At 37.6% G+C, this 12069-nt stretch overlaps 1 protein-coding gene across 1 annotated transcript in view; it reads right to left on the bottom strand.

Moving 5' to 3' along the window:
* Positions 1 to 11145, bottom strand: part of LOC139715930 (uncharacterized) — a 57073-nt gene extending 45928 nt beyond the window's left edge. Inside the window, exons 1-8 of the mRNA XM_071627481.1 lie at positions 11127 to 11145; positions 10504 to 10763; positions 9453 to 9627; positions 8283 to 8467; positions 7678 to 7867; positions 7015 to 7137; positions 5309 to 5470; positions 4210 to 4414 (exon numbers count right to left, since the gene is read on the bottom strand). Coding sequence (XP_071483582.1) covers positions 4210 to 4414; positions 5309 to 5470; positions 7015 to 7137; positions 7678 to 7867; positions 8283 to 8467; positions 9453 to 9627; positions 10504 to 10763; positions 11127 to 11145 — 1319 coding nt within the window. The remainder of the gene's footprint in view (positions 1 to 4209; positions 4415 to 5308; positions 5471 to 7014; positions 7138 to 7677; positions 7868 to 8282; positions 8468 to 9452; positions 9628 to 10503; positions 10764 to 11126) is intronic.
* Positions 11146 to 12069: the final 924 nt, after the last annotated feature.

The following is a 12069-nucleotide window of genomic DNA, read 5'->3' as shown; positions in this document are numbered from 1 at the left end:
AGAACATAGAAGTAGAATACGAACATTATTATGAAGCACATAGATTGAGAAAAAACAACAACAACAAAAACGACAACATCGCATATTACAGCTGATTCAAGCAAGTAACAAAAGAAAAGGATACAAGGGAAAGAAAAGGAGAAAAAATAATAAAACATAACTTATAATAACCTGCGCTAATTCAAATAATTAATTGATATAGCTCTTTCTCATCAACAACAAAAAATAAATTGAAGGGGCAGTGACCTTAAAACATACTTATTTTAGATTTAAATGAATAAACACTGGGTGAAATCTTTGTATCCATTGGAAGGTCATTATATTCCTTAGCATATCTGTATTTAAATGAGTTCTTCAAATATTCAATTCTAGGTTTGGGAAATCTTAATTCATTTTTTTTTTTCTTTCCACTCCTCCCCTAGAGGATTACAGTCATAATCGTGTGATAATATGGCTGTATTATAACATACCATATTTCTGATCTGAAGCAACAATCTTCATTGTTTCGGGCTACCTGGAATCTACCATCTCCACATCTGTCCAGGAAGACAACATTATTATGTTTCAGGGGGGCATTTCATGAAGCGTTTCGTCGGATATTTTGTCCGACAAACTGTTAAAAGCTACTGAAATCCTTGCATGTGATTGGCTGAGAGCAAATTTGTCCGACAAGTTGTCAGACAAAATGCTTCATGAAATGCCCCCTGAGGTATCTTATTTCGGGTTATATTACAGATCGAAAGTATACTACGTTACTATGTTGTTTACATATTAATGTATCAAAAGAAATCAAATCCGACCAAGAGCAGGACACAATGCTGTTCACATAGTCGTAAGCCCAAAGTATGTTTGTTTGTTTGTTTGTTTTATTTATTTCAATACGGTTTAAAAAAACCCACTATCAGCCTCAGGGCTGTTTTTCAGTGAGTCCGTATATATCAACATACATGGTATAAAACAACAAAAGTAAAATACAAAACAAAAATTGCATTCACAAACACGACAAGAAACATTGACAAAACAAAAATACAGTAACAAAGTTTGATAAGGGAAAAAAATGTAGATACAAAAAACAAAGGGAAAAAGTAATCTAGACAAAAAAAAAATCATACAAATCTGCAAATTACCATATTAAAACGGAGTTTGGAAAATGGTACAATTAATGTTTGACACAAATCTATTCAACTGGGTTTCACATCTGAGATTAATCGGGAGGCCGTTATAAACTTTTGACGCTACATACAATGCGCTGTTTCTCTTGAAATTTGTGTTTGGCTTTGGGAGGGAAACTTTGGATACGTTATTTCTCAGTTGGTAATGTGACAATTTTGTTGTTAATTTAGCAGAAATCTCCCTAGGAACAAGTTTGTGTAGTAGTTTGAAAACCAATATAGCCAGATCTTTTTCTAACTTCACATTCAGACAGTCTATATGTAAGGTTTCATACAGTAGCTTTCGACTATACATACCATTTACTTGTAGGATTATTCTCAGTGCCCTATTCTGAACGACCTGGAGTTTCCGTATGGCGGTAGAATTTGAATGCATCCAAATTGTATTACAGTAGTCAAAATGGGGTTGTATCATGCTTTTGTACAATAAGATCGCGGTATCTAGGTCAATGAATGCGCGTGTGCGTTTTAACACGTGTAAACTACTCAATGCCTTTGACTTTACATGACTTATTTGTGGAGTCCAAGACAAATGACTATCGAGAATAACGCCAAGGTATTTACATTCCGAGACGAACTCCAGCTTGCTATTTTCAATAAAGAAGGACACGTTACGAAAACGGGATAATCTCCTTTGTGATCCCATCAGCATAGCTTTGCACTTTTTTACATTCAATAGTAACTCGTTATGGCTCAGCCAGTTCACTACTGAGGTTAAGTCATCATTCACCTTTCTTTCAAGCTCATAGGGGTCTTTAGTTGCTACGTATAGACAAGTATCGTCTGCGTACAGAGATACAGTACAATGATGGACAACACGAGGTAAATCGTTCATGTATAGAATAAATAACAATGGCCCTAGTATACTGCCTTGGGGCACCCCAGATGAGACAAATGATGTGGTCGACGTATGTCCATTTATAATAGTTACTTGCTTACGAAGAGAAAAATAAAATTTGAACCATTTTAATACATCATCACTGAAACCGTACAATTTCAGTTTCCTGAGCAAGATATCATGGGAAATCATATCAAATGCTTTTTCTAAGTCCAAGGTTACCAAACCCACGACATAACCATTGTCTATGGCGGTGCTTATATTTTCAGTGAGTTGTAAGAGTGCAAGGCTTGTCGAGTGGTTTGGCCTAAAACCAAATTGATTCGGGCACAAGATATCGTTCTCCGTGAGATATGTGTAAGTCTGCTTAAAAACAACTTTTTCAATTACCTTCGATAGGACGGGTAACACAGAAATCGGCCTGTAGTTGCGAGGATCGCAAACATCTCCATTTTTAAACACTGGAGTTATTCGAGCTAATTTCCATTCATCAGGAACATGTCCTTCCATTAATGAGAGATTTATTATGTGTGTCAACGATTTACCAATGCATTCAATTGAGTCCTTAATTACACTGCAAGGAATATAATCAAGTCCTGTTGCTTTATTTCTGGGTATTTCCTTTACTATCTTCGATACATCCTTCTCAGTAACGGGAGCGAAGTAAAATACAATATCACGTGACATTGGTTTGAGAAATTGCTCAGGATTTGCCTGGAAATCAATCGATGCTTTTCTACATCTTACAGCATCAGCATAATGATTATTAAACACATTTGCTATAATTTTACCATCTGTTATTTCTTCACCATTATATTTTACCTTTTGAATATTAGATGTCTTCTCGTCATTTGTATGTAAATTGGTACAACTATAGAAATTAAATTTCCAGAGTTTGCAGGTAATATCTTTGCCATATCAGATTGGATAGAGACATACTAGCAGTGAAAGAGAAAAGGATGTATAATGTATATACAGGAAGTAATGGGGAATAAAAATGTTTTACATACGTTAACCACAGGGAATCTAGATTATACGAGGTGCTTCTGCTTGTACACACGATACATACGACGGGTATGTCAAATAGAATGTTTTCACTCTATTACGGAAACGTCATAGATGAATAACATTCAGCAAATTTATTGGAAGATAACGTGAAGATGGAGCAATGTACGCATGTCAAATGCGTACATTTTATTCAAATACATGTATAACGTGTCCGACTGTCATGCAGTATATCAGTGTTTCTATGTTTGTTTGTTTTTTTCCTTCTTTTTGTTCTGAAAAGAATACAGGCCCTATAGACAAACTGAAGAAAACTCATAACTCAACCTTCACCCCTTTCATTGATATTCTCTTGATTTCAAGAATATATACTTTCACTGAATAGTGGTTTGACTTCAACACACTTTGAATACCTGTCGATCTATTACTGCTTTTCCATCAGATTGTCAAATAATGGGTGATAAATATCGACGCATATCAGGCCTTCAAGGATTTCAATCGTAATTATATATTTGAGACATTTTGAATATGATATGGACATACATTTCCCATTTGATTACTCATAAGCATGTATCTAAGTGTGTATAACTACTATATGAAAGTATGTTTACCATTATACGTATTATGATGCAACAGTAGACACATTATGAACTCTACACTATTATACTGTTGTCATGTCAAAATATTACTTATATAACAGTTATGCTTTGTATATCTGAACTGTGAGGTATCCGAGATTATATATAGCCCGTTTAGTCCTTTATACTGTCCTCGTCTATTATCATTCATGAAGTATACGTGTAAAAGTAATTGTGGCATCTAAGATGCGAATTCTAAGATCTCAATGAAAACTTTGAGAAACGACCTAGGAATTTTACATCTTGAGTACGATAACGATACGTAACTATATAAGTGTAAATATATGTGCCTCTTGTATCTTTGCACAACAGCACGCAATGGGTTCATGGATTCTTTGTCAACAGTGTGATTCGCCGTTTACGAAATGTTGCCAAAGCCATTTCTATTTACTTTATTGCGTTCCTTTTTCAGGGACAAGATAGAGAAAGAGTACGATCTGAGTAGGTCTCTCCACCTATACTGGAATATAAATATCACAGTGCTGTAAGCGTGGAAAGCTATACGATGTATGCTGGGTTTCGCACTCCAAATCCATTTATAAGGGGGCCTTCGCACCTTCGCCGACGCCTGCAAGCGATAGCTGTGGTCAGTATCATCAACAAAACGAGACCTGCAACAACTCCAGCGATGATATACACCAAGAAGTCTTCCACGGATGATGGGATAAGAAGCGATCCGGAAGATACAACGAGATTTGATCGCTCGTTGCGATTCCCGGCGTCGTCGAACGCGACCACTGCAAACGTGTATGTGATCGACCCTGGTGATCATAAACAAAACGAATGTTTTAAAGGTTAAAACACACTGTAGTCATAAAAAAATTATGTAAGAAAGTAACTATTCATTGCTTATTGTAGTATTGTATTGTAGATATTACAGGGCTGAGAAGAAATATTCAGGTTTATCAGTTGACATTCATGGCAAATCTGGAGGCAGTATCTCATAGAGATCTGACTCATTTCTACATACAACGAACACATAGAATAGCAGGAATGATTTAATTTGTCCCCGGATGTAAGCATCGGTTTTTATCTCCCATCACTAGGAAAGTTTCTGCTTGGTATGTAAAGAGTCGTGCTTTCACGTGATTGACTGCGTAGCGCGGCCGCAAAGTAGATTCGCTTACACACAGTTCTCCAGCCTTTACGCAACACACGAATCTACGCATTTTTTTTTTCTTTTTCACGTAGGCCAATAGATTAATTTTTGAGTATTCCCAACATTTTCGAAGTGTTTTGTTTCCACATTTTTTACTTCATATGACTACTTATCTACTTTTTATTGCACGATTTTAAGGATTATACCGTCAGTGGTATCTGTCTTGCTGTGTACCTCACTTTTCCATTTAGTACGACATAAATTTGTGGATTGAAAATAAAATTTGTTGAAAAGAAGAAAAAAATCGATTGAAAAATGAAAACGACCTCGAATGAGGCATAAATGTAAATCTATAGGGCAGATGAAAGATATAAGCCTGTACAACCAATTATGCACTTACAACGATCATAAATATGTCCATATTTCCATATGCAAGTTAAAACACACTTTCATATGCATGTGTATGCTCACCTGAGGACATACAAACAATGATAAATAAAAGTTCTTACACGGTACACAAGTAAACATTTGACCAATGAAAGTTTGGTTTCATTACCCGTTTGATTGACGCGGATAACGAAGAGTTCCACATGACCAGCCGGAGAGGGCGCGAATACGTCACCGAAGACAAACCAGTCATCGGGCACTGTTGGACTCTCTTCAAAGTTCTGACGCAGGTCCGTGAAATTTGTGGAATATCTTATTTCATAATGCGAAACTGCAAAGAGATAATCATTAAACAAGCTGATCGGTATGCTCGTAGCAACTTAAGGAGATATTTTCCCCAATGCACATGTGAACTGAGTGAATTCAGAAATCATAATTAAAATACAGTAATACGTCAGTGTGAAGTTTGAGAAAAATCGGACGATCCGTTCAGAGGTTATGAATCTTTATAATGTTGGTGCCCTCATTCCTGAATGAGATGACTACCGTAGCCCTAACATCATGGAAGAACAGCGATACAAAACAACCCCCCCCCCCCCCAAAAAAAAAATAAAAAAAATAATAATAATAATAAAAATAAATAAATAAATAAATAAATAAATACATAAATACATAAATACATAAATAATAATGAAATAAAAAATAAAAAATGAAGAGAATTCCACAAATTGTCACGTCTCCGAAAAGGACACATTCCGTTTGCTTGTTACTGGCATACTTATGATAAGGGTATTCTGCCCTACTTTAGCAAAAGGAGGAAGTGACATCGAGTACAAATGAAGAAAATATGTTTTTCGGTAGGCCCTTCAACATGAAAATTTGTGATGAGAAATAATGTCGGTATTCGTGCAAGTCACAATTATAGTGATGCATTTATGAAAATTCGAAGAATTTTGATAGTCCCCCAGAAACTCATTATTATGTAACTTGTTTCTTTTTGCCAAAGTATTATAGATTAGAAGCAAACATAAAGAATTTGCAAAAGGAAGCAAGTGACAATCATTTCATAAGGCTGTCACTTGCTCCCTTTTGCCGAAGTATTCTAGATTGTGTGCAAGTACACTGTATAAATGACTTGGCTAAAGGAAGCAAATGACAGTCATATATCATGAGGTTGTAACTTAATTGCTTCCTTTTGCCAAAGTATTCAGATTTGTAGTAAACATGAAAAATCTGGCAAAAGGAAGCAAGTGACTATCGATTATCATGAGAATGTTACTTCTTTTTGCCAAAGTATTATAGATTTGCAGCAAACATGAAAAATGGCAAAGGGAAGGAAGACACATTCATATCATGAGGATGTTACTTGCTCCCTTTTGCCAAAGTATTTTAGATTGTGTGTAGATATGATTTGGCAAAGGGCAGCAAGTGACAATCATATCATGAGGTTGTTACTTGCTTCCTTTTGCCAATTTTTTCCATGCAATTTTGTGTATTTGCTTCCTTTTGCCAGTTTTTCAGTTAAATAGAGCATGCCTCAAATATGCCAAATCAATAAAAATGTCAATATTTATAAAAATGTCACTTGCTTCCTTTTGCCAAAGTAGGGCAGCATTGTTATTCCACCATTTTCTTTGTTTTGTAGTGACATAACTAATTAAAACAGACATATTCTTCTCATCCTGTAATGGCGGCACCAAAAAACAACGATCTAAGCTATTACGTGATTATGTTTAACCAACTTACTTTAATTTCGCTAAACCATGCAATTGATAATACTTTATATGAACTGGTAAATCTTGAATATCATAATATATGGCTCCAAAGGACAAGAAACCTGAAGTAAAATCTAAGCAGATTTGCCGATGTCCATACCATTTCCGACTGAGAGGTCATCTCCAGGAGCAGTGAAAGTCAAATTGACCGTCTGCGTCACTGGGTCAACATGGGTTCCTGAAAGGTCAACAATTCGTGCTGGCGGGTAGAGATCGACCGCATCTATAAAAGTTATAAACGTGCAGATGTTTACATTTTTCCACTTTCTGTGAAATCCGAGTTTAATTCTACTTATAATTTAGTATGAGATATAACCGTACTATTATTTTTTTCTTCGGATAAATCTCTTTATATAAATTCTAGGAAACAGTTTTCCGACTGAATAGTGCCGATGATGAAGAGAACATGATCTAGCCTTGATTGCGAATTACGAGGTGTCCCCTTTATTGAATAATTAGGGTCAGTTTTCAAACCTCAGACTTCAGTTGAGACTGTTTGCATGAATATGTATTTATGTAAATTAGAGTAACATATTGAGCCCACGTGGAGCAGAAAATCAGAGAGGATTTTCGGACAGACATGGCGCTCGAGGGCAAGAATAAAGTTCAGTTGCTGTTACTCAAAGAAAGTCTCGTGGGGATCTGTTTCGTGTCATTGATGATACGTGTGACGTGTTGATTTGCCACCTTCTTTTCCTCGGGCCCATAACACTGTGGACACCTGAGTTTCTCTCCATATGAATATTGGAGAATAGAATCATACCTACGTCACACGTGGTTGCGTTCCGGCACTCAAAGCTACCGCCAATCGTTTCTCTGTTGAAATTTCCAGTCTGCTCGTACAAGATTTCCAGTGGTTGATAGACGCCGCCTACGACGGGATTTGCAGGTGCCGGTGCTCCGGTTGTCACCCCTACCAAGACTCGTGTGCCGTCTTTAGCCTCGACTTCAATCTGTGAAGAGAACATGTGGCAGTTATAAGCACACACGCGACCTCCATTTTATATCCTATCCGAGGGGAAGAGTGTTTTGCCTCTTGCTAGAGAGGACGGTATGATTACAAACAACATTCAGCTGACGTATTGCTCAGTGAGACTCGGGTATCGAACTCGGGCTGCTTGGGTCGAAGGCAGAATCTTGAATGTATCTTTGTTATTTTTGCAGTCCGAAGAGACCGTTATCTGAATTCTTTTTAATGATTCTTCAAGATTTCACTATAGTCATAATGTTATGAACTCGAAGGGGTGACGCTTTTAAAATGCCCCTTTTTTGTTAGGCTTTCCAATAGCTAATAAATGAAATTATATCTCTTTGATATCTCCAAGACACTTGTCTTCGATTAACATTATAATGCGTGCGCACACAAACCTCGACGCCGTAACGCCCCGATCCGCTAAATGCAGTGAAGTACGCGGAGTAGGTCCCGTCATTCATTCTAGAATCGGGCTCGGCGCCGTTATCTAAGGGTCGCAAGACTGTTTTACCGACGCCGCCGGCCAAAGAGTTAAGGGTGACAGTTGCTATGACATCAGCTTCAATGACAGGAGCCGAACCTTCATGGGACAAACCATAAAGCCGTGTGTGATAATACGCTGTATTAAGTGAAAATATTAGCGATTGTTTTGCGATGAGGACGTTGTGAGGAAAAAAAAACCTGTTCTGCACATGCGCGAAACCGCTTATCAAAATCGATCTCGGGTCGTCTGACTCTTCACGTCTCGGTTCTGGGCCATTTCAGCGTCTGCTCAAATTCACGACGCAGAGAGCTACTTGATGCCAAACATTATATGGGAGCGCCATTTTACTTTCTATAAGATGCGTCTTCGCGAATATAAAGCACAAACATACATTTTTTGTAATCCAAAGCTACTTTGCAGCAGGACGCAGGGAAAGGGGAAACAGGCCAACTTCGCAAATAAAAAGCTCCCTATTCAGGTCAGGTTGTCCAGTTGACTCTATTACTTCTTGAAATGGCAATTTGCCAGTTCTTGTTTTCGTTTTCTATGTGACAAGATGGCTGAAAAAAAAAGAGAAAAGTAATGATTCTACATATCGCCGCGTAACGGAGTCCAATCGGTAAAGCTAGCATATATTGGTTGTTACTTGATTTCACGAACCGATTAAGAAAATCATTAACTTACCATGCTTACGGAGACAGCGTTTATCGCCTCAGTTCAGAGATGACCATGATATATTACATTGGAGCTGCTTATCTTTTAACGCACGGTTTATATAGGAATATTGCTATGTTTTACATTTACTTACTTATTTGCTCCCGAAGTTAATCACAAAATTATTTCTCACGATCGTATGTCCATTCTCCCCCTGTGAATACTTCCTATAGCATTCATTTCATCTCGTACCAAATAGTTTGGAACAATAAACGCACCGTACATCCAATCTGTAGCTCTAACAGATCTTTAACATTTCCATTGATATTTTTTTTTTCAGTTGGTTATCATGTCATCCCCTTGTAAGAATAAACTTGTATGAATATGATCATTAACATCACTAAAATACTGCATGCTTCAGTCGTACCTCTGAACACCATCACGTAGAGAATCTGCTTCTCAGGCGGTGAGACAAACGGTAGTGCCCACGAGCTGGTGACTTCAATGGGCGTGGCACCCTCTAGAACTTTCGGCTGGACGATTACGATGAAATCCCTGGTGTTCACGTCGTCGTTAGTAACTTCCAATTCCCACTGTCCGGACTACATTCATGAAAGTAGGTTCAATAATTTGACATTCAGTGGAACATATTCAAAAAAATCTTGTCTCATTATTCGACTGATGAAGCATATTGGACAATTATGATATCAGTAAGTATAACAATGACCCGTGGTCTATTTTGATCTCACCAGGCTCCAAAGAAAGCGAGGCCATCTTAGTAGCTGATGCTATTCTAATTTGGAAATAAAATAGTGATATTAGTGAAGGTGTCACGATGTTTACTGCGATGAAAATGTTCAAGTTCTTATTCTTTATGTAGGGTACACATTCCCTCAATTAGATACTAATATATGGTAAAGGTAATAGTTTGACCTCGGCAGCAGCTTCGTATTGGGATGAAAATCTTTGGCAGCCCAAACATAGACAGAAAACCTTGCAAAGCATCATCTTAAGGTTTCACATCTTCGTGTAACCTTCTAGTGTGGTCCGGGTGTCTACCTGTGACCTTCCGTAGGTATCTTAAGTGGCTATTGACCAAGTTGGTGGCCAACTTTGAACGAGATTGACATTTAAATGTTTATGTCCCTCTTCTGTCAAAATTGGCCCGCATTCCTACAAGCTTGTCTTTTACGTGGGTCCTTCTTTTCCATTAACGAAATTATTTTGAATAATCAGTTCCATATATGCATATTCTTTTGTCTGTAATACATTTCAGGTTTTGGTTTTTTGAATCTGCATCGACAACAAAAATGTGTTATTGGAAATAAAATTCATTTGACTTTGAATTGAATTTTGGGACAGTGTGACCTCACCTGAATGAGTGACTTCGTGTACATTGCATTTGGAAAAGGATTAAATGACAATGCCAAAAGAATAGGCTTTCTTGTGTCATTGATATCGTTTGGATAATTCCTTACTGTTGTGTCCTCTTCTTGGATGTCAAACTGAATCTGTGTAAAGGATGGATTTGCTGTGATCGCATCCGAAGAGCTGTTATATATAACTCCTGACGGACTGGTGAGGATCACGTCGTCCGGATCGAGTTCTCCGCTGGTAGAGCTGACAACAGCGGTTAGTCCACCAGTCAAAGCAGGCTCTACGTACGACACTGTTTTGTGGCTCTCTCCACCAGGAATTCCCACGAACTCGGAGCTAGTCGTAAGTGAAGTCGGCGTAGCTTGATGGACATAACGTTAAGACGTAGATAAAAGATTATGTTGTCATGCACAGAATCACTGATATAATGTTGCTTCCTCAAATAACACTTTGTTATGGTATTGTATAAGAAGAAGACATATCGTACACTGACTATAGCTGAAAGTATAGTCATTACCATCACCTCTACACCTTGCCTAGCCCTTTGTAAAGGCCCTCGCGCTGCAAGATGGCTATAATGGGCGAGCGAAGGAAACCCAGCCTAGAGAGACCCCACTCGGCTGGGCTCTCTTCATCATACAGCGAGAAGGTCGCTGCAAAAGTGTATACTTTGCCTCGAGGAGGTATGGGGAATAAATACTGTCACCTTTTCTCTTGAGCTTACGGGAGATTTCACTCCTCATATGGGAATTCAGCTTTGACATGCAAAAATTTAGAAGAACACATCTGTAAACATTAAGGAATCTCAGACAATCCTAAAATATTTCAATATTGTAAGTATCATAAAACAGACGATAAACCTCAAAAGACAGAGCAATACAATCGTGTACAATCATCTTGAACTGTACTTTTATTTTACTCAGCGATTTTAATGAAAAATAAGGAATTGATAATAGTAGACCAGCCAAACCTCAAAAAAGGCTCTAGATAAGGATTCGACGGCATTTTTTGTTAATGCTCCGTTCTCATACTGAAAGTCTTGCAAAAATACTAAGGAATAGCGTACGGCCGGATGTCACGCGCGTTTTTGCCGAAAAATGTCATTTTTAGCACAAAATTCAGAAGCATGTCAAAAATCACGATTTTTATTTTTTGCCTGCATTCAATTGATATTTGAAAGATCATGAGTTTCAATTGTCCCTTTTAATGAAATTGCAATTTAAATGTGTTTCCTTAGCAATTTAAAAAGTCATTTTGTACAGCCATATATGGGGCTCTCAAATGTTTGGGTGTTGTTTTCTCGAAATAATATTCACAGATTAATTAACGTTCTGCAAAGTTTGCTTTTCCAAGCGAATTAGATGATCTTCCAAAAGTAATTTAATGTTTTATAAAACTACAAGTGCTTCTTTAATTGAATGTGTCAATATCATTTCTAGTTTTCTTGAAGAAATCTTTACTTTTAATCAAAACTCTGAACTTGCAGGAACTCAGAAAATGCATTTTCGAGCATTTTCCAGTAGCCCCGCGCAGCTTGTGTGCGCGCGAATACTTAATACGTGTGCGTACGTCTACCCCTATGAGCTAGCTACAGGTAAAATCTCTCGCGCGAGAGCTGCATGTTTCGGTCGTTGAGTTGGAAACGTGGTGACTGGAAAAGGGACTTT

The sequence above is a fragment of the Diadema antillarum genome, unplaced genomic scaffold (assembly GCF_040938485.1).
Source record: "Diadema antillarum isolate AM-2024a unplaced genomic scaffold, OU_Dant_1.0 scf00000057, whole genome shotgun sequence".
Lineage (NCBI taxonomy): Eukaryota > Metazoa > Echinodermata > Echinoidea > Diadematoida > Diadematidae > Diadema > Diadema antillarum.
Note: the sequence above shows the minus strand (reverse complement) of the source record. Positions and strands in the feature narration are given on the sequence as shown.